The 27,311-nt window shown below is 37.5% G+C and overlaps 1 protein-coding gene and 1 long non-coding RNA gene across 3 annotated transcripts in view; one reads left to right on the plus strand and one right to left on the minus strand.

Annotated features, from left to right (window-relative positions):
* Positions 1-20,350, plus strand: GTF2A2 (general transcription factor IIA subunit 2). Of its 2 annotated transcripts, XM_082733785.1 has the most exons (6): positions 1-89; positions 448-591; positions 12,479-12,600; positions 13,347-13,451; positions 17,852-17,978; positions 20,057-20,350. In XM_082733785.1, exons 3-6 carry the CDS (start codon positions 12,529-12,531, stop codon positions 20,080-20,082), a joined length of 330 nt encoding a protein of 109 aa, XP_082589911.1. In that variant the 5' UTR covers positions 1-89; positions 448-591; positions 12,479-12,528; the 3' UTR covers positions 20,083-20,350. The 2 variants fall into 2 exon arrangements, with proteins under 2 accessions (XP_082589911.1, XP_082589912.1); XM_082733786.1 differs by lacking the exon at positions 1-89 and having other exon boundaries at positions 448-864.
* LOC309866239 overlaps positions 18,615-27,311 on the minus strand; it is a 16,797-nt gene continuing 8,100 nt past the window's right edge. The window contains exon 4 of the long non-coding RNA XR_014312513.1: positions 18,615-19,459. This is a non-coding gene — a long non-coding RNA (uncharacterized lncRNA). The remainder of the gene's footprint in view (positions 19,460-27,311) is intronic.

The following is a 27,311-nucleotide window of genomic DNA, read 5'->3' on the forward strand; positions in this document are numbered from 1 at the left end:
AATTTTAAATACAAATTCTCCCACATTAAAATTCTTCAGGAATCACAAGCGCTTGCTGGGCTAAGTGAATTGCAGCCCTGTTTTGAATGGTAAGTCCTGCTCTAATCTTCACAATTTGTCTTCAATTTAGTATTGCAACGTCTTCAACAGTATTACCTAGAACATACTTAAGGCATAGAGTGTGACTGCCCTAACATTCCTAATTGTGTATCTAACAGTGGATAAGATTAATCTCTCAAAGTTAGAATTCCCTTATGCATGATTTGGCAAACCTGGTGAATTACTCGGAAAGGAAGCAAGTTCACCTGTCTGGGGCTTGAAAGCCGCCGGCCCCACGCCCCTCCTCCCTCCCCACCCCACCCCACCCTCCCCAGACCAGTCTGGAAAGGCGCGTCGGAGCGGGGCTGGGCGGGGCCTCCCGGCCCACTCGCATGCTGTCACTTCCAGGTTCGGGGAGCACTTCCGGGTCGTCGGCACAGCTCTGCGGCTCCTGCGGCGGCCGAAGAGGTGGTTGGGAAGTGGGTGCTTCCTGCTGGACGGCTGGCTGCTCCGCTTCAGTCCGCTCCGCGGCGGGAAGCGCCTGCCCCACAGGTACTTGGTGAGCCGGGCCCACGCTCCCTGCGGTCCCGAGAGGTGGGGCTGCGGTTGGTTGGGTCTTGGAGGGCTGCGCGGAGGGCAGGGGCCCAGGGTGGGCCCGTTACCGAGTTCGCTGCCGGGTGGCCCCCGCGGCCGGTACCCGCGAATGAAAAGTGCGGGAGGCGGCGGGAGGCGGTGGCGTCCTCTGCCGGGAGGTTTGTGGTCGTCGGGGCGCGAGCCGAGCGGTCCTGGGGAAGGTCCTCAGCCCAAAGCGGGAATTTTAGTTAGGTGAATGTCTTTACGCATCTTGATTTTGTCAAGTATCAGGAGCGCGCATTCCGTGAGTGTCTCATTCCTATGCTGCTTCGCTTATTTGAAGTCTGCCTTGAACTTCCAGCCAGCTCCCTCAGGGTAATGAATTTAAACAGGACCAGGACTACAGAGTTAATTCCGAACGTGGAGCCCTTGTAATTTTCTCAACTGCAGAATGAAGGAGCACGAAATTGATGTGGCGGATACCAGATCTAACAGATTTGAATACTGCATAAGAAATTTTTAAGAATCTAAGATCATTAAAGCAAGTAACTTTAACATGTATAAATAACTTAGAGCTCCTTTTTAAATTAGCATTTATTGAGGTATAATTGACACATTAGTTTCAGGTTCGTGTTTTCGTTTTCGTCAAATAAATAGGAGAACCGGAATTGCTGGATCATTTGGTGGTTCTATTTTTAATTTTTGAGGAACCTCCATACTGTTTTCCACAGTGTTTGCAGCAGTTTGCATTCCCGCCAACAGTGCACAGGGGTCTCATTTTCTCTACCTTCTCGCCTGCACTTATTTCCCGTCTTGTTAGTAATAGCCATTTTAACAGGTGTGAGGTGATATCTCATTGTGGTTTTAATTTGCATTTTCCTGAGCATTCGTGGTCTTAAACATCTTTTCATATGTTTGTTGTTGACCTGTATGTGTTCTTTGGGAAAATGTCTGGATCTTTTCTGCCCGTTTTTTAATTGGCGAGTTTGCTGTTGAGTTGTATGAATTCTTTATATATTTTGGATATTAGCTTCTTATTACATACATGATTTACAGATAGTTTCTCCCATTCCAGTATGTTGCCTTTTTTTTTTTTAATGAACAATTATGTTTATTTAGTATTACTTTAAACCTCTTTGTTTGGCTGTATGCCTTGTGTTCAAAATTCCAGTTTCACTTGTCCTCTCTCTTTAATACTTTTATATTGTGTATGTAGCATATATATAAAAGTCAGTATTTTGAATGATTCAAACCTTCTATGTCTGTTTTACATTGGCTCCCTCTACTATATTGTGTCCCCAGCCTTACAACTACAAATCTGTTCTCTGAATCTACATGCTTTTTTTTTCCCCCTTTCTGGTTTTCAATTCCACATGTATCCAGTATCATACGTATTTGCCTTTCTCTCACTTAACTTCATTTAATGATAATGCCCATTCTATCGATTCCTGCTATAAATGGCAAGACTTCATTCTTTTTATGGCGGAATAATATTCCATTGTGATATATTCCCCACAGTTTCTTTACCCATTGATGGACACTTAGGTTGCTCCTATAGCTTGGCTATTATAATGTTGCAGTGAACATATATATTTCTTTTCGAGTTAGTGTTTTCATTTTGGGGGGCTAAATACTCAGTAGTGGAATTGCTGTATCATATGGTGGTCGTGTTTTTAATTTTCTGAAGAACATCCACACTGTTTTCCATAGTGGCTTTACCAATTTACATTCCCACCAGTAGTGCACAGGGGTTCCCTTTTCTCCATATCCTCACCAACGCTTGTTATTTCTTGTCTTTTTGATAATAGTCATTCTGACAGATGTGAGGTCATACCTCATTATGGTTTTGATTTGCATTTCCCTGATGATTAGTGATGTGGAGCATCTTTTCATGTGTCTGTTGGCCATCTGTATGTCTTCTTGGAAAAATGTCTATTCATATCTTCTGCCAATTTTTAACTTGAGTTACTTGTTCTTTTGCTCTTGTTGTATGAATTATATATTTGGGATATTAATTTCTTATATGATTTGCAAATTTTTTTCATTCAGTAGGCTGCCTTTTTGTTTTGTTGGTTTCCTTTGCTGTGCAGAAGCTTTTTAGTATGAGGTAGTCCTACGTTTGTTATTTTTGCTTTTTTTAATTTTGCTTCCAGTGTCAAATTTAAAAAATTATAGCACCAGTGTCAGGGAGCTACTGTAACTGTGTTTTCTACTAGGAGTTTTATAGTTTCAGGTTTTACATTCAAGTCTTTAATCCGTTTTGAGTTGATTATTGTATATAGTGTGTAAGTTAGTGGTCTGGTTTCATTCTTCTGCATGTGTTTGTGTAGTTATCTCAAGACCATTTATTGAAGATACTGTCCTTCCACCCAGTAGATGGTCTTGACTTCATTCATTGAGCATCTGTGCATGGGTTCTTTATACGGGCTATTAGATTCTGTTGATGTGTGTGTCTGTTTTGTGCAAGTACTATACTGTTTTGATTATCATAGCTTTCTGATCTTGTGGGATCAGGGAGAATGATTCCTCCAGCTTTGTTCTTTCTCAAGATTGCTTTGGCTATTGAGGGTTTGGTGGTTCCATACAAATTTTAGGATTGTTCTGTCTCTTTGAAAAATACCGTTAGGATTTTGATAGGGATTGCATTGAATTGTAAATTGCTTTGGGTAATAAGAATATATTATTAATATTAATTCTTCTAACCCATGAGCATGGAATGTCTTTCCATTTATTTTGTCATCTTCAGTTTCTCTTATTAATGTTTTGTAGTTTTCAACATACAGGTATTTTCTCTCCTGGTTAGATTTATTTCTAGGTATTTTGTTCCTTTTGATGCAGTTGCAAATGATTATTTTATTTCTCTGATAGTTTTAGTTATCTTACCTTTTCCTTTCCAGTTTGGATGGCTTTTATTCCTATTTCTTGCCTAATTGCTCTGGAAGGACTTCTAGTACTTTGTCAAATACAGTAATTGGGCAGGAATCTTGTCTCGTGATCTCAGAGGCAAGGCTTTTAGCTTATTGCTGTTGACTGTGATGTTAGCTATGGGCTTGTCCTGTGTGGCCTTTATTATGTTGAGGTATGTTCCCTCTAAATCCACTGCATTGAGAGTTACCATAAATGGATGTTGAATTTTGTCAGATGCTTTTTCTGCATGTATCGAGATGGTCATAGGATTTTTATCCTTTATTTTGTTAATATGGTTTATCACATTGGCAAATTTGATGCCATTGAACCATTTCTCTACCCTCAAATAAATCCACCTTGATCATGGTGTATGATCCTTTTAATGTATTGTTGAATTCAGTTTGTTAATATTGAGGATTTTTGCATGTATATTCATCAAGGATATTGGCCTGCAATTTTTTTTTCTTGTGGCATCCTTGTCTGGTTTTGGTTTCAGGGTAATACTGCACTCTTCAAATGCGTTTGGAAGAGTTTTCCTTTTTATTCTTTTTTAATGATTTATGTATTTATTTGAGAGGGGGAGAGAGCACGTGACTAAGCGCCCAAGTTGGGGGAGGTGCAGAGGGAAAGAATCTTCATTCAAGTAGACTCTCCACTGAGTGGGGAGCCCAATGTAGGGCTCAATCCCATGACCCTCCTCTTCTGTTTTTTGAAAGAGTTTGAGAAGGACTGGTGCTAATTCTTCTTTGAATGTTAGATAGAATTTATCAGTGAAGCCATCTGATCCTGGACTTGCATTTATTGAGAAGTTTTTGTTTACTGGTTAATCTCCTTATGTGTAATTGATATATTCAGATTCTCTATTTCATCACTGTTCAGTTCTGTGCTTTAAGGAATTAATTTCTTGTAGGTTGCCCAGTTTATTAGAATATAATTGTTCATAGCAGTCTTTTAAGATCCTATTTCTGTGAAGTCAGTTGTAACATGTTTTTCATTTCTGATTTTATTTGACTTTTTTCCAGGTGAATTTTACTAGAGCATTGTCGGTTTTATCTTTCCAAAGAGCCAGCTCTTTTTTTCATTTGGAATTGCTAGTTCTTTTAAATCTCTATTTCACCTCTTTTTTTTTTCTTCCTTCTGCTTATTTTGGGCTTCATTTATTTTGTGTGTGTTTTTAGTATCTTGAGGTGTAAAATTAGGTTGTTCGTGAGACTTTTCTTATTTCTTTTTTTTTTTTTTAAAGATTTTATTTATTTATTTGACAGACAGAGATCACAATTAGGCAGAGAGGCAGGCAGAGAGAGAGAGAGAGAGAGAGAGAAGGAAGCAGGCTTCCTGCTGAGCAGAGAGCCCGATGCGGGACTCGATCCCGGGACCCCGAGATCATGACCTGAGCCGAAGGCAGCGGCTTAACCCACTGAGCCATCCAGGCGCCCCAGACTTTTCTTATTTCTTAAGGTAGACATTTATCAATATGAATTTCCTTCTTACAGCTGCTTTTGATGTAGCCAATAAAATTTTCTTATGTCTCAAGGCATTTTTTTATTTCTCTTTGAATTCTCCTTTGACCCATTGGTTATTTAGTAACATGTTGTGTAATCTTCACACATTGTGAATTTTCTGGGTTTCTTTGTGTAATTTCTAGCTTTGTGCCATTGTGCTCGTATAAGATGTTTGATATGATTTCAGTCCACCTAAATTCATGTTTTGTGGCCTAAACTGTGATCTATCCTGGAGAGTGTTGCATGTGCACTTGAGAAGAATGTGTATTCTGTTGCTTTTGGATGGAAGGTTCTGTGTGTATATATGTTAAGTTCATCTGGTCTGACATGTTCTAAGAGTGATGTCTCCTTACTAATTCTCTGTCTGGATTATCTATGCACTGATGTAAATGGAATATTGAAATCTATTATTGTATTGCTATTTATCCCTTTAGGTCAGTTAATATTTTTTTTAACCAACTGAGCCACCCAGGTGTCCCAGTTAATATTTTTTTTTAATATGTCTAGGTGTTCCTATGCTGAGTGCACCAGTATTTCCCAATATTCTGTTCTGTATTGGATGGACCCCTTCATCATTATGTGACACATATCTTGTCTTATTACAGTCTTTATGTTTAAGTCTGTTTTTTCTGATATAAGTATAGTTGCATTAGTTTTCTTTTGGTTTCCATTTGCATGGATTATCTTTTTCCATCTTTCACTTTCCATCTGTATATGTTCTTACATGTAAAGTGAATCTCTTGTAGGCAGCATATAGATGAGCTTGGGTTTTTTTTAATCCATTCAGCCATTCTCTGTCTTTTGATTAGAGAATGTAGTACATTTACAGCTAAAATAACTACTGATTGGTATGTACTTATAGCCATTTGTTAATCGTTTGCTGGCTGTTTTTGTACTTCTTTTCTTCCTTTCTTCTTCTCTTCCTTTGTGGTTTGATGACTTTAGTGGTATCCTTTATGTTTTGTGTTTTTACTATAGGTTTCTGCTCTGCGATCACCATAGGCTTACATATAACAATTTTTGTCTATAATAGTCCTTTTTTTTTTTTTAAGATTTTATTTATTTATTTGACAGAGATTACAAGTAGGCAGAGAGGCAGGCAGAGAGAGAGGAGGAAGCAGGCTCCCTGCTAGAGCAGAGAGCCCGATGCGGGGCTCGATCCCAGGACTGTGGGATCATGACCTGAGCCAAAGGCAGAGGCTTTAACCCACTGAGCCACCCAGGCGCCCCTAATAGTCCATTATTTTTAAGTGTAAGTAACATACAGTGTTAGTTTCAGGCATACAGCATATTAGTTTGACAGTTTTATACATTACTCAGTCACCACGATAAGTGTAGTCACTGTCACCATACTGATGTTATTACAGTATTGTTGACTATATTCTTTATGCTGTACTTTTCATCTCTGACTTATTTTATAACTGGGAGTTTATACCATTTACTCCCCTTTATCTATTTTGCCCATTCTTGCCACTGGCCTCCCTTCTGGCAACCACTAGTTCTCTGTATTAGAGTTTGTTTTGTTTTGTTTTGTTTTGTTTTGTTTTGTTTTGTTTTAGAATCCTCCTGTAGGTGAAATCATATGGTATTTGTCTTTCTCTGTCTGATTTATTTCACTTCCCATAATACCCTCTGGGTTCATCAGTGTTGTCACAAATGACAAGATAGTCTTTTTTACAGCTGAGTAATATTTGTTTATACTACAGTTCTGTAGGGAGTTTTGAGTATGATTGATACAATGTTACATTAGTTTCAGGTGTACAGCTAGTGATTAGGCAAGTTGATACACCTTATGTTCACAAGGGTAGCTACCATCTATCCTGTTACATTGCTTTTCAGTATCATTGACTATATTCCTTATGCTGTACCTTTTATTCTCATTACTTACTCATTCTATAACTAGAAGCCTGTATCTCCCTCTCCCCTTCACCCATTTTATCCAACTCCTCACCCCTCTTCCCTCTGCCAACCATCAGTCTCTGCTTACCCATCTGAGTTTGTTTTTTGTTTATCCATTTGTTAGGTTGTGTGTGCGTGGGTGTTTTTAAAAAATCCTTTGTTTCCACTTGTGAGTAGAATCATATGGTATTTATCTTTCTCAGTCTGAATTATTTCTCTTATTATAAGACACTCTACCTCCATCCATGTTGTCTTAAATGGCACGATGCCATCCTTTTTTATGTCTGAGTACTAGTCCATTGTGTGTATATATACCACATTTTCCTTATCTGTTTTTCTCCAGATGAACACCTGGGTTCCATATCTTGGCTATTGTAAATAATGCAGCAACAAACATAGGGGTGCATATATTTTTTCAAATCAGTGTTTTTAATTTGGGGGGTTAATACCTACTACTGAAATTACTGGATTATATGGTATTTCTGTTTTCTTTTTTTTTTTTTTTGAGACCCCCCATATTGTTTTCCACAGTAGCTGCCCCAGTTTTCATTCCTGCCAATGGTACAAGAGCGTTCCCTTTTCTCCACATCCTCTCCAACATTTGACATTTCTTGTTTTTGATACTAGCCACTCTCATAGAATGAGTGAAGTGAGATCTCATGGTTTTGATTTGCCTTTCCCTGACGATTGGTGATGTTGAGTATCTTTTCATGTGTCTATTGGCCACTTACTTGTATGTCTTCTTTGGAAAGAGGTCTATTCAGGTCTGCCTAATTTTTAACCAGATTACTTGATGATTTGGTGTTGAGTTATAGAAGTTCTTCATATATTTTGGATATTAACCCCTTATCAGATATATCCTTTGCAGAAATCCTCTCCCCCGACCTCACAAGGTTGCCTTTGGTTTTATTGATGGTTTCCTCTGTTGTATAAAAGCTCTTTATTTTGGTGTAGTCCAGTAGTTTAGTTCTTGCTTTTGTTCCCTATGCCTGAGGAGACCTATGCATAAATAAGCTGGTAAGGGTAATGTCCAAGAGATTACTGCCTATGTTTTTCTTCCAGGTGTTTTATGATTTCAGGCCTCCCATTTAGGTCTTTAATCCATTTTCTGTTTATTTTGTGTATGGTGTAAGAAAATGGTCCAGCACCATTTATTGAAGATTTACTCTTTTGCCTGTTGTATATTCTTGCCTCTTTTGTGATAAGTTAATGGGTTTATTTCTGGGCTCTGTATTCTGTTCCATTCACATGTCCTTTTTTATGCCAATACCATAATGTTTTAATTACTTTAACTTTGTAGTATAGACTGAAATCAGGAAGCATGTTGCCTCCGGCTTTGTTCTTTGTTGGGATTGCTTTAGCTATGTGGGTTTGTGTTCTGTATAAATTTTAGGATTGTTTGTTGTAGTTCTGTGGAAAATGAGAGTGGAATTTTGATATGGATTGCATTGAACATGTAGATTGCTTTGGGTAATGTGGGCATTTTAACAGCATTCTTCCAGCTCATGAGCATGGAATATCTTTCCATTTATTTTTGTTGTCTTCAATTTCTTTCTTCAGTATTTTATAGTTTTTGGTGTACATGGCTTTCACCTTGCTTAAATTTATTTTTAGGTATTTTATTCATTTTGATGCAATTGTAAATGGGATTGTTTTAATTTCTGATAGTTCATTGCTGACTTAGAGCTATGGTCTAAATAGCTCTTAGACTGTTGCCAAAAGAGTATGACACAAGATTTGGTACTCCTACTTTGTCAGGTGTATATCTCCATTGGGACCTCTCCTTGTGCTTTTTAACTCTCCCCCACCCACCCACCCACCCACATACTCAGTTTTTTGCCCTCATTAATTTACTGAACAGATACTTATTTGGCTTCTGTTATGAGTCAGTTACAGGTACTTGCTTTACTTAAGTGAACAAAACAGACAAAAGTCCCTGTTGGAGGATGTAGAAAGTAATTACATAATGTGTTAGGTGATGGTGCCATCAAAAAAGGAAAAGGGGGATTGGGAAGTTCCAGAGTGGAGGTGGAAGTTGGTATTTTAAGTACGGCCATCAGTGTAAGCCTCATTAAGTACATATTATACTTGAAGGAATTACAAGAACCAAGTGGATGTGGATGCCTGGAGGAAGAGTATCCAGGTAGAAAGAGCCGCCTTTGCAAAGGCTTACATAGGGAGGTACATGTCTTGTCATGTTCTAAGAATAACATGGAAGACAGTGTGTCTGTAGAAGGGTGAGAGCAAGGGAGAGATCCTAGGTAGCCACATTTTTGTAAGGATTGAGAAAAATGGAAGCCATGGGAGTTTTGGAGCTGAAAAGAGATATGGGCTGCTAGATTGGGATTAAAGTGTAGGGACAGCAGGGAAGCAGGGCAGCCTAGTAGGAAGCTGTTTCAGTAATCCAATTGCAGATGACCATAGCACAGACCAGGGTGATAACAGTGGAAATGATGAGAAATGGATGGATTTTGAATGCATTTTGAAGATAGTTTACAGGATTTTCTAGGGATTGGATGTAAAGGTGAGATGAGGGGAGTAGGGGAGAATTTCAAAGGTTTTTGCATAAGCCCATCGAAGTATGGAGTTACCTCACCTAAAATAGGAAAGACAAAAAGTAAAGATGTTGAGTAGGCAGTTGGACCCAGGAGTTCAAGGGCAAGGTATAGGAAAAGGATGAATCTGTGAGCTTAAGAGCACAACCCAGAAAGTGTCATGCCCCAGAAGCTTAGCCAAGATCCTTTATCAAAGAGGAAGGAGTAATTAGCTGTGTCAAATGATTAAGTCTGGAGAGGAGTGAGAATTTTGTGTTAGCTTTACTAGTGCCATTGGTGACCTTCACCATCTGTTTATTTTGAATGTTGGAGGCAAAAGCCTATAAGGAGTGAGTCTATGATGAGTGAGTAGAAGAGAAAATGCGAGAAAAGGAATGAGAAGGCACTGAGTACAGACAACTCTTAGGAGCAATGCCGCACAAAGAAATGTAGTGCAGCTAGTGTGGAAAGGGAGTTGAGACTTTATTTATTTATTTATTTAGGAAGATGGGATAAGTAGCCACCTGTTTGCTGCTGGCAATAATCCATAAAGATGGGAAATTTGGCGGTAAGGGAGAGGAGGGCTAATTATATTGTTGGAACGATATTCTTGAGTGTACTAGAGAGAATAGGCTTGATGCAGAGATAGAAAGATTGTATTTGCATAGCAGCATGGATAGTTTGGCTATAGTGACTGGCAGGCAGGCAGAGTATGTGGTTACAGATACTGGTAGATGGTTTGATGCCATTTTGAGAGTCTGGAAGTTTTCATTGCTTCATTTTCTTCAGTAAAGTAGAAAACTTTGTATTATACTTAGACAAATTTATAATATTTGATAATAGTTTTAGACATAGCACCAAGTGACTTACTAACGAATACTTACTGAATACATACTCTTTACTAGGCATTGTTCTAGATGGTAAATATATAACTGAACAACGTCCCCATCCTTATGGAACATCTCTTTTAGTGAATGGAAACAATAAGCATATATATGTCAGCTTCAGTGAATGGTATGAATGAAAATAAAGTAGTATAAGGGGTAAGAGAGGTAGTTCCTTTTTATAGGTTGGCCACAGAAGTTTTTTCTGATGAAGTGACATTTGAGCAGAGGTCTGAATTAAATCAGGGAGTGAACCATGAAGGGATCTGGTAAGAACATTTGAACCAAAAAGGACAGACAGTGCAAAGACCCTAGTGCAAGACTATCTTGCCGTACTGAAAACCAGCAAGGGACCACCAGTATGATTGCAGCAGAGGGAATGAAGGAATAAGTGGCAGAAGGTTAGTTCATTGAGGTAATGGAGGACCACAATCGTGTTTTTTACTCTGAAACAGGATGCTGCAATTGGAGGTTTTGAATAAAGGGGGATTGGGGTAATTTGTTTTGATTTATTTTTGAAAAGGCTCAGTGTGGCAGCTGTAGGGGCAGGGGTTTTACTGGCCATGGTAGAAACCTGGAGACCTCTTGCAGGGCTATCATAGTAATCTTGCTGATAGATGATGGGGATTTGATGGTGTAGTACTGGAGATGGTAAAGATTGTCAGCTTCTGGCTATACTTAGAAGAGCTGGAAAGATTGACAGATTAGATGGAGAGTGAGAGAGAAGCTAATGTCGAGTGAGAGAGAAGCTAATGTCGAATGTAAAATTGGGGGTGGGGGGACTACATTTACTGTTTACTAAGGTGGGTGAGGTGAGGGTAGAAAGGGTTTGGAGGGACAGTACCAGGAATTCAGTTTTTGATACATTTCATTTGAGCTTCCTAATTGGTATTTCCATTCATTGGCAAGGAGGCAGCTTTATATAGGGCAACAAGGGGAGAAGGACTGGAGATAGACATTTGGGAGTCATCAGCAGATAGCCTAATACTAAGGGAGTTAAAGCATCTAGAGAAGACCTAAGAAGCCTTAGGGCACTCAAGTAGAAGTCAGGTACCTGCAGAGGGATGGGCCAAAGAAAACAAATACAGTAGTATCCAATGAGTTAGGAGGAGAGAATGAAGTGTGGGGCCCCAAAAGCCAAAGAAAAGGTTTCAAGAAAGCAGAAATGATCTCATATCAAGTGTTCACAGGTATATAATGTGAAGACTGATAACCAGTCATTATTTTTGCTGAGTTTTACCTGATAACTCCCTGTATATGTCTCCTGTCCATCTCTAAGCTGAAAGTGCCACGAGGTCAGGGATCTTGTGTATGATTTGTAGCTCAGTATTTGTTGAATCTCTACTACTGTCCCACTCTTCAAGCCCTCATCTTCCAGTACATTCACCCTGGCATCCCTCCCATTGGAACAAATACATTCATGCCATCTTCTTCATACTTAGACCTTAATACTGTGGGACAACTTACAGTTCTCTCTACAGACTGTACCATTTTCATACCTTTCAGCCTATGATGATCTGCTTTTGCTTGGCTAAAGTCTAGCTTAAAGAATCAGGAAGCTTTTGTTAACAAGTTCACTCAGTCCACATACACTATGTACGTCTGTCATGGTGCTTATTCTCTACTGAGTTAATTGCTGTTTTGTATATCTGTTACCCTCTGTAGAGTATAAGGTTTTTAGAGTCCAGGAGCATATTCTATCCATCTTCCTCCTGCCTAGCACAGTGCTGTCTTCTTGGTAGGCACTCTATAAATACCAAATGTTAATTAAGAATAAAGAAAATGAAGTGCAGGGCATTCACATGTGAGCCAAACATTGTCTGCATCACTGACTGATGGTAAGGAGAAAGGAATAGTAGTACACAATAAATTGATTCTAGATTAGGTCAAAAGGCAGACTTTTAAAAGAAATGGTAAGGATGTACCTTTTAATAAATATATCTATGCTTTGTATAAAGGAGTATAAATGCCCATGTCAAAGTAACAAAAAAAAAGAAAAATAATTTTTAATCTTCTTTGTGTTAATTATATAACAGTTTGCAATTATTACAAGTTATAATAGCATATATTAGGATGTATGAAGTAGACTATATTCCATTCATGGTTTATAATGTTTAATATTTTCATATTAAATTTTTAGGACATCAATGCAAGCCTGAATAAGAAAAACCAACTTCTTTCTCCTAAGCCATGGCATATCAATTATACAGAAATACAACTTTGGGAAACAGTCTCCAAGAGAGCCTTGATGAGCTCATACAGGTGGGAGACTAAAAACCAACTTTTACTTAGATGAGTCTATAATAAGTTTTGTTAGAGCCCTTCTTGCAGGCAAAGTAATGAGGTTAAGTACCTTGGAATCTTTGACCCAGCAAGTCAGTAATTATCCCATCCTGACTACAGGGCAGAAAATATAATGAAGATCAAATGACATAGTTTAACATGCCCAAATTTTCAAGGATTTTTGTTAAACATAAAAATTGAGATTATTGGTTTTCTCTTACTTATAAAGCATAGTCTCTGTAGCTTTAAGATAATTTTGGACTATTTGATAGTCTTTGAGATTTAAATTTTAGGAGAAGTAAACTTTTAAAATAAACTCATCTAAGAACATAATAAGTATTTCCATTTGTTTTCATAGATTTTATGAGCTTTGATGAGATTGGGTTTTTAAAAAAATAGATTACTGGGCCTGGTTTTTTTTTTAAGAAACTGCATTCCTTCAGTCGCTGAAATGCCTCTTTCCAGACACTGTAAAAGAGTGATAGAGTCTTGTCCTGGGAGTGCAACATCACTTCATGTCTTCTTCTCCAAATTATGTTTGTGTTAAGATAGTGCAAGAAAATTTCTTCAGGCTTTTACTCCTTAATTGTCAGTATGTTAAAGAATAAGGGAGTCTAGATTAAGAGGCTCTGGTTAACCTCAGTTAAATTTTAGATGATAATTCATACATATTTTGTCTTTAATGTCCTTCCCTAAAAGGATTTATGACCTTTACTTTTTCTCAGTCTCAACAGATCACCCCCCAACTTGCCCTTCAAGTTCTACTTCAGTTTGATAAAGCTATAAATTCAGCATTGGCGCAGAGGGTCAGGAACAGAGTCAATTTCAGGGTAAGGATATTTTATTAAATCTAAAAGCTTGCACTGGTGGTTAACAACAGTGCTATTAAGGACCCCTTCATATTTAGGAATCATAAAAGGAAGCGACGGTTTAATTATACTTTACTTTTAAGTGACCTCCATACTAAGTTTGTCCACTTAATGTGAGACAGTTGTTTTTAGATTTTTATTCCATTGTTTCACAAATAAGCTTATGTATGTTTGGCTGCCTTCCCTGAAGAGTTACTGAGATTTCAAGAGCCTGAACCATTACCTGCAGGATTGAAGGTAAGTGACAAAGTACTCCCTAAAGCTCACTTCTGTTTTTCAAACTCTGATCTTCACCCATTCCATGGAAGTGCGTTCATGTTGCCTCCCACCGACTCTTATGAAGACCTAAACTGGTCTTTTCTGGTAGCTTGATCTCATTTGAACAGTAATCCCAAACTGAACAAAATTGTCTTTCTCAACTTGATGGTAAAGTCAAACTAAAAGCCCACTGAAAGTATCATGGTGAAAGAAGTAATTTTACCACATTGATACGGATATTGGTGGAGTCAGATATGTATCAGTGTACAATGATATTTAGTTATATGTAATATTTATGCTTAATCATAAGGGATACCATACAGTAGAAATTAAAAGGTTACACTATATGAAAAGAACATAGAGATTAATTCACTTTTAAGAGAACCAGAGCGTTTGGGGGTTTTCTTAAAGTTTTGAGCTAAAAACTTATTCAGCAAACACTTCAGTGCCTGTTACATACCAGGCATTGTTGTGGATATTGGGTTGGCAGAGAACAAATTTAGTGAAGGGATAAAGCATGCATGTTATGGAATGTTTCGAATGCTTAAAAGTTATCTGGAGTAAAATATATCTTTATAAAATTTTATAAATATGTTCTTGAATTTTTAACAGTAATGATTTTGGCAAAAGTAGGTTGCTGTTTTATACAACCATGTGTACAAATCTGCCAAGATGCTTTAATTTGAAATCAATCCATGTTGATACCTGATAGTTTTCTAATTGTATTATTGTCACTCTCCAGTTCCTTTTAGCTAAATTTCTGTTGCATAATGTTTGGTAAGTGTGTGTATTTTTTAAAAATTAGCTTTGAGATCTGACTTTACCACTCTTGTTTTTTCTTTTCCTACTGTTCTAAGCTCAGGCTTTCATTACCTACCTCTCCCATTATGGCAGACTTGATCAATTTTATGTCCAGAAAGTTTGCAAATAACGTGTTTTGCTTGGTGGGACATATGACAAAGGTAGAAGAGATCACACATTGGTCATTTCTAATTTTCAAAGGCATTTGGCTAGATCACATTGAAATCCATATTGTAGTGAATTTTACTGACCCCGAGGGCTCATTGAAACAATACTCTTATAACGTGGTAAATTTTTTTTTAAATCCTCAAAAGAATTTCATATAACTGAGATCATTTAGTAGAATGTTACAGGGGGAAAAATCTCCTTGAGTATGAGAATTAAGATTTTAATAATTTCTAATTTTTAGGAAGAACATTTCTTTTAAAGAGTCAACGTATGCTTTTGATAGAATGTATGCTGGCAGGTGAGAGTTGTAATTAATGTTAAATACTAAACTTCTGATAGTAAACATTAAAAGATTTAATGGTCAAGAAAAATCACCCTCTAAATTCCCTGTCTGTTCCATTTTCTACAATAAACAAGATATCTTAACTGTAAGAATGTTGCCCAGTTGTAGATTAATGTTTAAAAAAGAAACCTGTATTTACTAAAGGTGCATTCAAGATACTGTTTGCCAGATCAGTTACTGTGGAAATCAGTTACTTGACCAAAGCCCAACATCAGAATTATTTTTTAATATTTATCCCTCTTTCTCTGCCTCAACCTTCACTTGTTCTAGTGCATTCACTCTCACACACACAAAAACAACACACAACTTAAAATATATCATCTTGTGTTCACATTTTATTAAGCTTTTGTTGGCTCAAAAGCATTTAATATAGCAATAAAATAAGTGAAACATTTATATAACAATTTCAATATATATTTGAAAGTGAATCGTCACACACTAGGCATAAGGCCCAATGACATGGCCTTGTTCAGATAATTGGCATAGCTGTCCCTAATTAGGTATGACAGTAACATTACACACAAGTTCAGGGAGGCTAGAAATGAACATTAAAATTGGCATTTGGCTGTGTAGTCTTCCAAAGACTCAGACTAGAGCTAAGGAGATCTACTTTTTTTTATAATTCTTTGTTAACCTAATAAGACATAATAGTATGTCTTACATGGTTTTCCATGCATTAATCTTACCACTCCACTGAAACTCTTCTTGCCATGCCATTGCTAAACCTCATGCATAATTTGTGATATTATTGATTAGTCCTGGCTTCCATTCTCTGACTCCTCTCTTTCTCAGACCCTTTGTAGTTTAATTATTGGTATTCCTTACATTTAGCTAGGGCTCCACATAGTCTCTGAATGAATGCTTCCAACCCTGTGGCTCTAAAGTCAATGGGCTTATGCGCCCAGGCTTTCTTCTACACACCAGCTGCTTATTGCACATGGTGATTTAGAGTGCACTGTTACTGGAGCCAGAATCTTGAGGGATAACAAATTTTGTCTCCCCACCATGGCAAATTGGTTGAGAAATTTTTATTTTTATTTATTTATTTATTTATTTTTAAGATTTTACTTATTTAGAGAGGGTGGGAGATGAGCAGAGAGACAGGGATAAGCAGACTCTGTGCTGAACGCAGAGCCCAACAAGGGACTCAGTTTCATGACCCTGAGATCATAACCTGAGCAGAAATCAAGAGTCAGATGCTCAACCAGCTGGGCCACCCATGTGCCGCTCTCTCCACTTCTGTTGACCTCTTTGCTGCTGCAACAAAGCCACTCTCACCTCTCGCATTCAGGCATCTGCTGCCTCAGCCTCCAGTCCAGTCTGCCTCCAATCAGCTCTTCCTGTTATCAGGAGAAATGCAAATCTGATGATACTACTTTGTTCAAAATCTTCATTGACCTAAGTAAGACCTTTAGGACAGAGCAAAAGCTTTCCAAGGTTCTCCAGGATCTTCAGAACCCTTGGGACTTCCTGACACATTTAGTTTTCTGGAACTTACTGTTCCCTTTATATATGTGTTTTCCTTTCCATTGTCCCACCTCTCCCTTGACTTTTACTCATTTTTCAAAACTTAAACTTCAATTTATGGGAGAAGCCTTCTGTGCCCCATGTGTTCCATACCCTTGGGTGCCCCTAGCTTATTACTCTTTCATGATACTGCTATACTATATATTTTCTTACTTTAATACGCTACCCGAAGCTTGTTGATGACAGGAATCATATTTGTATGCTCAGGGCCTAGCACAGTCCAACAAATAGTACTTACTCATGTTTTTAAAATTTCATTAAGTCATTCATAGCCTTTATAGTTTCCCTGATCCTTCTCACTTGATAGAACACTAGATACACTGTAGTGTATCTAGTGTAGTTTTTACTATTATGGGTACCACTGCAGAGAATGTTTTTCTGAATTGAAGGTTTGGGGCATATAAATCTCTTATCAATACTACATTTCCTTTGTGAAGATTCCATGTGTAGGTATGTCTCAAGTTTTTATTACATTCAGTTGATGTCTGTCCATGCACTTTCACCTTATTCTTCAAAAATTTCCTTTTAATGTTTAAGCACATATTCCTGCTCCTAAAAAAAAAAAAAGTCATTTGCACAGGACAGTAATGTTGTCGTTTTGGGGGCTAATAAAGTAATTCATCTGAGTGAAGCACAGGTTGAAAACTGAATGTTTCTGGATAGTCCCTGCTTCTGCACAAGTTTGGAGTTAACACATACAATAAAATGCAGTAGACCTTGAACAACAGGGGTTTGAACTGCATGGACCCACTTAGATACAGATTTTCTCAATAAATACAGTACTGTAAAGGTATTTTCTTATCTTTCTTTTCTGTAGCTTTACTGTAAAAATACAGGATATAATGCACGGAATGTTACAAAATGCATTAATTGACTATGTTATTGGTAAGGCTTCTGGTCAACAGTCATTAAATTTGGGTGGAATCTAAAGTGGTGTGTGAATTTTCTACTGCAAGAGCGGTGAACTTTTGTCATGTTGCCACAAGAGGGCAGTAGAAGTACAAATTTAAATTTCCTTTCAACTTTTCCCTCTTTCAGGTAAGTTGCAGACTCTTTAATAGTGCTGAAAATAGTCTGCTAACTACAGTATATAACTCTTAGTAAAGTTACATAGGGTGGTTTTTTTTAAATTATGGGGTGAAGATCTTAAGGTAAACATTAAATTGCCTGCTGTTTTAAGAATTAGGTACTTGGTAGCTGAGTTCTCAAATTGCTTTGGGGGGAAAAATGACTTCATGGTATGTCTAAATGTTTTGTTTTAAAGGGCTCTCTAAATACATACAGATTCTGCGATAACGTGTGGACTTTTGTATTGAATGATGTTGAATTCAGAGAGGTGACAGAACTTATTAAAGTGGATAAAGTGAAAATTGTAGCCTGTGATGGTAAAAGTAAGTGTTTACCTAATTACTGTGAAAGCAAAGCTGCTTGAAATCTTGTTCTTGTGAGTCTTTAGAAAATCTTTGCCTGAAATTATGGGGGGAAATGGCTTCCATCCCAGCTAGATTCTGAATTCCTGATCTCAATTCTCAAACAGTCCTCTCAATGACTTTAGGTGTGAACATTTCATAGGACATGTGGACTGCCTCCACACATTAAATTTCTGTGAGTTAAAAATAAGCAGGGGAAGGGATTTTTTCCCCCCATGTTAGTTGCAAATTTGAAGTGTTTAATTTTTGAAATTTATCCTAATTTCTGTGTTGCTGGATGCCTATACATGTTATATTTTTAAAGTAATAATTTAAAGATTTTAAAATAACTGTAAGGACCTTATCAGGTATAATTGTAAATTACCATTCCTGATCTATCTGTGCAGATACATTTTCTGTGGCAGATCCAGGACCTTGTTTAAGTCAAATGTTTCAAAACCTATACATCTTTCTCTTCCATGATTAGCTATTTCTTTTTTGCTAGTTATATTTTAAATATATTTTTACTTTATGATCTGAACCATTTGTGTCTAAACAGCTGTTCTGAAATCCAGAAGACTATAACTCTCTAAGAAGGGGAGTTTTGAAAAGCAAAAGAAATAAGCTAACCAATGAAAAACTGTAAAGAAGATAGAAAAGCATAATTTGCAACACCATCTTAATACTTAACTTTCTAGTCTTATGTATCTGTTTTTACAGTGATATACATCCACATGTATACACATTTGCCAATACATCATTTTTCAGGGCTTCATAAAATTATACTTTTGCCCCCCCACTTTTTCCCCAAAGAAATAGTCTCTTTTGGGTATCGGAAAGTGTCCAAAACTTAGCAACATTTCAATGACTTGCACTTTTCAGGTTAGCTAGGAGTAATCATTCTTAAATCAACTTTAAGCAAAGATGACTTTTTAATATAGTTATCAAATACTTTGCTATAATGACAGAAAATATGTAACTTTATAGTTTTGGATTACAAGATGTTAACATTTCTGCATGTCAAACAATGTATACTTGTTTTGTATTAAGTTTTTACCAGACTCTGGAATTTGGGCATTAATTTATAACTTCTATATCTCTGTCAAAAGACCAGCAGTAGTCAGTAAAACTTGTACCTACAGAAAGTGTTCTCTGTCTGTACTTCCCAGTAGCCGCATATGGCTCCTAAGCATTTGAAATGTGCTAGGGCAACTAAGAAATTTTAATGTTTTATTAACTAATAGCCACACATAGCTAGGCAGTGGCTACCATGTTGGACATTACAGATACTCTTGCCTACAGATGCAAGATGAGCTGTTTTTTCAAAATTCAGTAGATGAAAAGTAGCAAATCAGCCTTACCTATTGCCATAGCTTCTGAGAAGTTTGCCCTACTTCCAGCACATGGTATTAACTGATCTCTGTTGAGTGTTCAGGAAGAGCTTCAGTTGTGTTCCACGTATGCTGTCAGCAGAAAAAAAATACAATCTTAGAATGTTTTCTTTCCAAAAGTAAAATATAAAAAGTTCGGCATTTAAAAGTAGAAGTTCAAGTAACAGAGAAACTACCATTCCTTAGTGACCAAATAAATGAGTGCTACTATGAAGTAAGCCCATTTTTTCTAAAAGTCAGTTTTCTGACATAGGAAGAGTGATAGTGGCTGGAATTTTGGTATGTGCCTCACCAGGAATTAAAATACAATTTTCTTCTGAAAATTGGTTTAAATTTTGGTTTAAAATTTGAGGACAGTAGAGGACCTGATAGAAGAAATGGTCATGTAATAGCCCTAGGAACCAAACCAGTATAACTTATATAATGAACCAAGTAATACAGTTTGGTTTTTCAGTAACATAACTATGGAGAATTAAGAATTATCCTCTTACCTATGCCTTAAATAACTTTCAAGTTCTCAGAGCAGTTCTTTGATCAGCTTCCCTCAGGTTTACCTTCTCTACTTCCCCAGCCCTCACACCACCATTAGTTCTTTTTTTTTAAGAGATTATCAAAGTATTTAAATTTTAAACTGCTCCTTGAATTTAATCTTTCTCTCCTGTTTCCTAGATACTGGCTCCAATACTACAGAATGAATAGAAAAAAAATGGCTTTTTTATGCCATCTTCTGTTGTTATTCATCACTTTTTGAAGAGAAGCATAGAAGAGACTTTTTTTATTTATTCTAGCATTGCGGAAATGACTACACTGTGCTATATATACTACCAGAATTCCAATAGGAAGAAGCTTATAACTATAGCCTCTTACATTACTTTTTCAGCATGAAGAAACAGAAGTTTTTTTTAACAACAAACATTGTTGCCTTCCTAAGAACATTCTTGAATAAATTCATTTTAAAACTCACTGTGAGTAATAAGTGGTACAGCTATTAAGCTAGCAATATGAGGATATTAGATAAGCATTTGCACCATCTGCCTTACAAAGGAAATTAGGAAATGCATTCTCTTCACTGAAGGGAAGTGAGTTTCATCAGTAGGGCAAAACCAAATTCTGGATTGGGATAGGTCTTTTTTAAAAATATAAAACCGAAGTACAATTCAATTAGGAAAAGTTAGACAATCTTTACACAGCTTCCATAACCAAAACAAAACTAAAAAAAACCTAGCAACATGAAATAGTCTCTATATGACATGTAAATAATTTGTTAAGCTAGCCATATTGGTCATATTTCATACACTTTAAAATTATCTACATCTTGGGGCGCCTGGGTGGTTCAGTGGGTTAAGCCGCTGCCTTCGGCTCAGGTCATGATCTCAGGGTCCTGGGATCGAGTCCCACATCGGGCTCTCTGCTCAGCAGGGAGCCTGCTTCCTTCTCTCTCTCTCTGCCTGCCTCTCAGTGTACTTGTAGTTTCTCTCTGTCAAATAAATAAATAAAATCTTTAAAAAAAAATTATCTACATCTTAACAGTTACTACAGTTACTAGACTTCCAATAAAAAGTCCTACCAAATATATGCCATATCTTTGTGTACTCAAAAGAAGTTTCTTTGTCAGTCTAAGTATATATAATGAAGAATGTGGCTTTTCTAAAGTATCAGAGGAAGAATATTGGGCACCGGTAGGTTAAGTAACTGAAATTTAGCAGCTGATGATAGATGAGTCAAGACCAACTACTTTTAATAAGGATCTGACACTTTTATCGTTTAGTGAGGGTAGGCTCTCGAGGGTCCCATCCAGTGGTCACCTGCAATTAGTGTGCCAAAGCCACACTGGGATGAAAAATTACCTTTTTCTCTCTCTCTGAAAGTTAATGCTGCCGCGAGATAATAGAGTTGGTGGTAATCTTCAGAAAAACAGCTTTTTACAAACCTATTAAAATGTTAAATAGCTTTTTGTATTACACATAGTCCCCCTTTTTTATTTGTAGAAGCACATTGTATATAACAAGTGTCATTTTTTAAGCAACCACTACTCAAGTGTGATCACTTTTCGCTTTAGTACCACAGACTTTGTAAGATAATAGCAAGCAACTTGCTATTACAAGTGAGACTAAGTGCTATATGTGTGACCTAGCTTTTCCTGGATGAGTGTCACAACAACCCAGAAGAACTTTGTTCCCTTTTTACAAATTAAGAAACCAACTCAACCTCTCTGTACCACCGAAGGGTACATAATTAGGACTTTCCTCAATTGCAACTAATCACAACCAAAGCTTTTTTACTTTGGAGGTTCAACATAATGCTTAAGGGATAGGTGTGTTGATAATAAACAGTAGTGGTAGAAATTTCTGGTTCTTAAAGAGTAAGTCATGATTTAAACTTTTTTTTCCCTAGTAATAGTCACTTATATCTTACAGAAGGAAGAACAGGGCTGGAGTTGTACACTTGTTTGGGAATTTAAAATCCTGTAAATGGTATTGGTAGATTGTGTTTCTGAGAAATGGAGAAGCATTTCTCCTCCCCGGGTGAGGACTTTGGTGTAAATGTGGCTGACTGACCTGACCTACTAACTGGAGTGATAATGACATAGGCCATGCTCTAGGTGCTTCTGTAGTATTTCCTCAGCATGTTAGTGTAATCCTTGACTCCCACATGACCATTTAACGGTTATCTTTGCAGCCCATTCTCGTCATCAGTTCCAGGGTTCTCTTCCTCGCGTTCCCCACCACCCAGCATATCATCTGCTCCAGTCAAGTTTGGTTATATTGGTTATGTCCATTTCTTGCGGCTTTCCTTCTACAAATACGTATCCTACCAAGCCTTCAAAACTTACTGATCTCCTCTTACAAAGGAGTCCTTTAAATACTTGAAAAGACACCACAAGCGACTGGAAGAACGTGGTCTGTTTCACTGCTCACTCAGGTGCTCAATCCAGGTAACGTCATTGGAACTTCATTCCATCAACTGAAGGCTGTTCTTGTGCTTAGGTTAGTCACCATAACCTTTTGCCTGAGCAGGGCTGCAGTAACGCTAGCTCACGTTTCCTCCTGTCCGTTCTCATTACTTGCATATACCTCACACAGCTGACATTTTTATTGTGGTAGGTGTTCTGATGGTCCCACACTTTACTGGGATTGCGAAAGGATCACAGCAAGAGCTCACTCCACTTTGTGCTTTCCCAGCTGGCCACAGGCTCCAATGATAGTAAGGAAGAAAAGGAAGAATAGGAAGAAGAAAAAATCCATTAGTTTTTCTACTGTTAGGACTAAGGGTAAAAGCTGGGCTTTTGTGGTAATGTAGAATCAGTCCACTATAGATGCATTACTAATGCTACTTTAACACCCGAATAGTGGGCAGAGTATCCTCTTTGACTTTAGTGGGTTGGTTATTGTTTGACTTGTTTATTTTGATCTATCTTCAACTAATTTTGAAAAAAACAAATTTCTCTCTTGGTAGACGTCAATTACAGTGTGAAGGTAGGTTGCCCTCAGTCTTAATTAGTCAAATTATTTTCAATTAGTAGGAATTAGATTCCTACTAATAGTAAAATTTTGAAAATTTACATACATGTGTCATGAATATATATATTTTTTCAACTGGAGAGGTCATTATTTGTAGCCTAGTTATGAAATTTGGACTCAGTAAAAGAGCACAGGGTAGGGGAAAGGAGAAGACAAGAGTTGACACGAGAATGAGAACACAATACCAGAGGTTGTTAAAGCTGGACAGGGGAATTCTTAGACAGCCTTGAATGGTCTTTGGGGAGGGGAGACACATGAAGCAAAGCTGAAATAATGCAGGAAGATAGGAGCATCCACTCAAGAGTTAAAATTTGGCCTAGAGAAATACTTGTGGGAATGCAAGACCTCCAGATCAGGGGAATTTCACCCAAAAAAGTCAAAAGAGCTGAGAGTTCGGGGTGTTAACAATTATATGGACATCCATCCAGACCTGCTGGCCACGACGTGATGAGGTTCACAGATCAGAGACTTCAAAGTTGATGGAAGCTCAAAGATCAACCAGTGAATCCAACCTCATTCAGTGCATTATGAAGTTAAGATCAAGAGGGTTCTGCTTCTCTAAGCCCAAAGTATAAAACCCCAAAAGCTATCAAACTAGGGTACATGAAAATACTAGGTGTCCTTTACAGCATCTCTTATTTAAACATCTTAAGTCCTTGCTGATGGATAAATGTGTGTATTTCTACAATGGAATATTACACAGCCATCAAAAACCCCCAAGTCCTGCCATTTGTATTGATGTGATTGGAACTGGAGGGTATTATGCTAAACAAAATAGGACCATTATCAGGATCTCACTCGTGGAATTTAAGAAACGAAAGAGGATCATAGAGGAAGGGAAGGAAAAATACGATGAAATCAGGGCATATAGGTGGCTCAGTCATTTAAGGATCTGCCTTTGGCTCAGATCATGATCCTGGAGTTCTGGAATTGAGCCTCACATTGGGCTCCCTGCTCAGTAGGGAATCAGCTTCTTCCTCTGACCTTGCCCCCTCTCATCCTCTCTAAAATACATTTAAAAAAATAAAATCCTAAAAAAAGAAAGAAAGAAATCAGAGGGAGATAAGCTATAAGAGACTCTTACTCATAGGAAACAAACAGGGTTGCTGGAGGGTTTAGGGGGAGAGGGATGACATAACTGGGTGATGGACATTAAAGAGTGCATGGGATATAATGAGCACTGGGTGTTTTAGAAGACTGATGAGTCACTAAACTCTGTCTTCGAAACTAATAATATACTACATGTTAATTAGTTGAATTTAAATTTTAAAAATATATTTTTAAAAAGTCCCTGCTGCTGTTCATGTAGGAGCATATTACATGGAGTTGTCCAAGTGAGAATCTAGTTGATCAAAATCCATGCTTGCTACTAAATATTTTTAAAATTATATGATGCCTGGCATGTCAAAAACAAATGAGGGAAGTGATGGGTGTGAGGGGGATATTAATAAAATTAACCATGCGGGGTGCCTGGGTGGCTCAGTGGGTTAAAGCCTCTGCCTTCACCTCAGGTCATGATCCCAGGGTCCTGGGATCAAGTCCCGCATCAGGTTCTCTGTTGAGCAGGAAGCCTGCTCCCTCCTCTCTCTCTGCCTGCCTCTCTGCCTACTTGTGATCTCTGTCAAATAAATAAATAAAATCTTAAAAAAAAAAAAAAAGTTAACCATGCATTGATAGTTGTTAAAATTCAGTAATAGGTAAATGGGATTCGTTGTACTCATCTATTTGAATATATGTTAGAAAATTACTTCCTCCCCCCCCCCCCCCGCCCCAAAGACAATGCTTGTACTATGTAGCATTGGGCCTAAAATATTATATTTAGGGCTTGTTTTTTAACCCTAGTTTTCTGTGTCCACATCTTGCCATCATAGCTTTTGGAACCCACATAGCAATCTCATAACTCACTTTCAGCTTCTCTAGACAATAATTGCCATCTGCCTTCCAGGACCCTCCAATAGATTTTAGAGCCTTTGTCAAACCACTCTAAAAACACCCTCTAATTTGGTGAAAATTCACCCAGCTACTTTGTTATTTTACATGCTGTGATAGTAAAAGGATCTTAATTTCCTAGTACATAGGTTGATAGGATTTGCATGGGGTTTGGGACAAAGCACTTCACTTTATAATAAGTACAGGAATGTAGCAACGTGCAGGAAAGAATGCATTCAGTTAGTTCAACAGCACTGTGCAGGAAGACTCAATAATATTCTGTCTTGAATGTCTCAATTCTTACTTTCTGATTCTGTGAGCCTCTGAAAGTTCTGTTCCAGGCGAAACTGGTTCTTTTGCCACTGGGCAGAGATTAGAGATTGTGCTTTCCACTTCTGGAAATGCATGAGCAAGTAACCAAAACTTTGCCTAAGTTAAGGGGGTGGACACACATGCTCTATGCTTTTTTCCCTGTGACTTTACTCATTCTGTTTTCTTTTTTTTTTTTTTAAAGATTTTATTTATTTATTTGACAGAGAGAAATCACAAGTAGGCAGAGAGAGAGAGAGAGGAGGAAGCAGGCTCCCTGCTGAGCAGAGAGCCCGATGCGGGACTCGATCCCAGGACCCTGAGATCATGACCTGAGCCGAAGGCAGCGGCTTAACCACTGAGCCACCCAGGCGCCCCTCTCATTCTGTTTTCTAAGATGAAGTACCACAAAACACCCAAATAAACAAAGCGTTCTTATGAACAAAGCTAAAAGCATTATGTTCCCTCATTTCAAACTATATTAGCAAAAATACAGTAATCAAAATAGTATGACATGGAAATAAAAATGCACACATGGATCAATAGAGCAGAGAGCCCAAAAATAAACCCGTGCAAATACACTTAGTTTATGACCAAAGAGCCAAGAATATACGCATGGAGAAAGGGTAGTTTCTTTAATACATGGTGTTGAGGAAACTGAATAGCCACATGTGAAAGAATGAAGCTCAACCACACCACTATCTTCTACCATACACAAAAATGAGCTCAGAGGCACCTGGCTGACTCAGTAAAGCAAGCACCTCTGGATTACAGGACTGTGAGTTCAAGCCCCACATTGAATGTGGGGGATTACTTAAAATCTTTAAAAAACCTCAAAATGAATTAAAGACAAATGTGAGACCTGAAACCATGAAACTCATAGAAGAAAACAGGTAGTAAACTCCTTGATATCAATCTTGGCAGTGATTATTTTGGATCTAACTCCAAAAGCAAAGGTAACAGGAACATCTGGGTGACTCAGTTGGTCAAGCATCCATCTCTTGGTTTTGGCTCAGGTCATGATCTGAAGGTCATGAAATCAAGCCCCATCCATGTTGGGCTCTGTGATCAGCATGGAGTCTGCTTAAGATTCTGTCCCCTCCTCTGTTCCTCCTCTGCCCCTTTTCTCTCTCTCTCTCTCTCTCTCTAATAGATACATAAATAAAATCTTTTTTAAAACATACTAAACAACAAGGCAACCTACTGAATGGGAGAAAATATTTTCAAGTCATATATTTGATACAGCGTTATGACTCAAAATATATAACTTGTAAAACTAACAGAAAGCGGTCCAATTTTTAAAAATTGGGATTTAGAATAGACATGAGAGACATACAAATAGTTAACAGGTACATGAAAAGGTACTCAGTATTACTAATATCAGGGAAATGCGAATCAAAATGACAATGAGATATCCTACCCCATACCTGTTAGAATGGCTTTTATCAAAAAGTAAGTGTTAGGATGTGAAGAACTTCTGTGCACCATTATTAGTGATAATGTAAATTGGTAGAGCCATTATGGAAAACTATATGGAAATTCCTCAAAATATTAAAAATAGAACTCCCATATGACCCAGTTATTCCACGTGTGGTTATTTACCCCATGTTCATTGCAGTATTATTTAAATATCTGAGACACAGAAATAGCTTAAGTGTCTGTTAATACATGAATAAAGAAAATGTAATATATTTGTGTGTGTGTGTGTGTGTGTGTATATATATATATATATACATATATATATATATATAAAGTGTGTGTGTGTGTGTGTGTGTATGCATAGATACAGAGACTAGATCACAGGAAGTAGGTATAGGTGGGCAAAATGTTCAAAGACGGTCAAAAGGTACAAACATCCAGTTATAAGTCCTAGGAATGTAATGTACAAGATGGTGACCATAGTTGACAACACTATTGAATATTCGAAAGTTGCTAAAAGAAAAATCATAAAAGTTCTCATCATAAAAACATAAATGTGTAACTGTGTGGTGATAGTAGATTGGGGTTTAGATTGGGGGTTAGATATTAACTTGTAATTACTCAGGTAATTAGAAGTTAGCAGAGTTTCAGAAAGGAATTAATACAGTGTGGTCCCCTAGAATCTTCATGGAGTACATAAGAAGAATGACACTCTGCAATTACAAGATGAAGGTGTACTTCATCTT

This window comes from Mustela nivalis (assembly GCF_964662115.1).
Source record: "Mustela nivalis genome assembly, chromosome: 6".
Classification (NCBI taxonomy): Eukaryota; Metazoa; Chordata; class Mammalia; order Carnivora; family Mustelidae; genus Mustela; species Mustela nivalis.

Bases quoted from the DNA above. Each gene is read 5' to 3' on its own strand.
- GTF2A2 (XM_082733785.1), top strand. From the start codon at position 12,529: ATGGCATATCAATTATACAGAAATACAACTTTGGGAAACAGTCTCCAA. The intron at 13,452-17,851 runs GTAAGGATATTT...TTTGTTTTAAAG, and splicing joins GGAACAGAGTCAATTTCAGG to GGCTCTCTAAATACATACAG. The intron at 17,979-20,056 runs GTAAGTGTTTAC...CCTGTTTCCTAG, and splicing joins TGTAGCCTGTGATGGTAAAA to ATACTGGCTCCAATACTACA.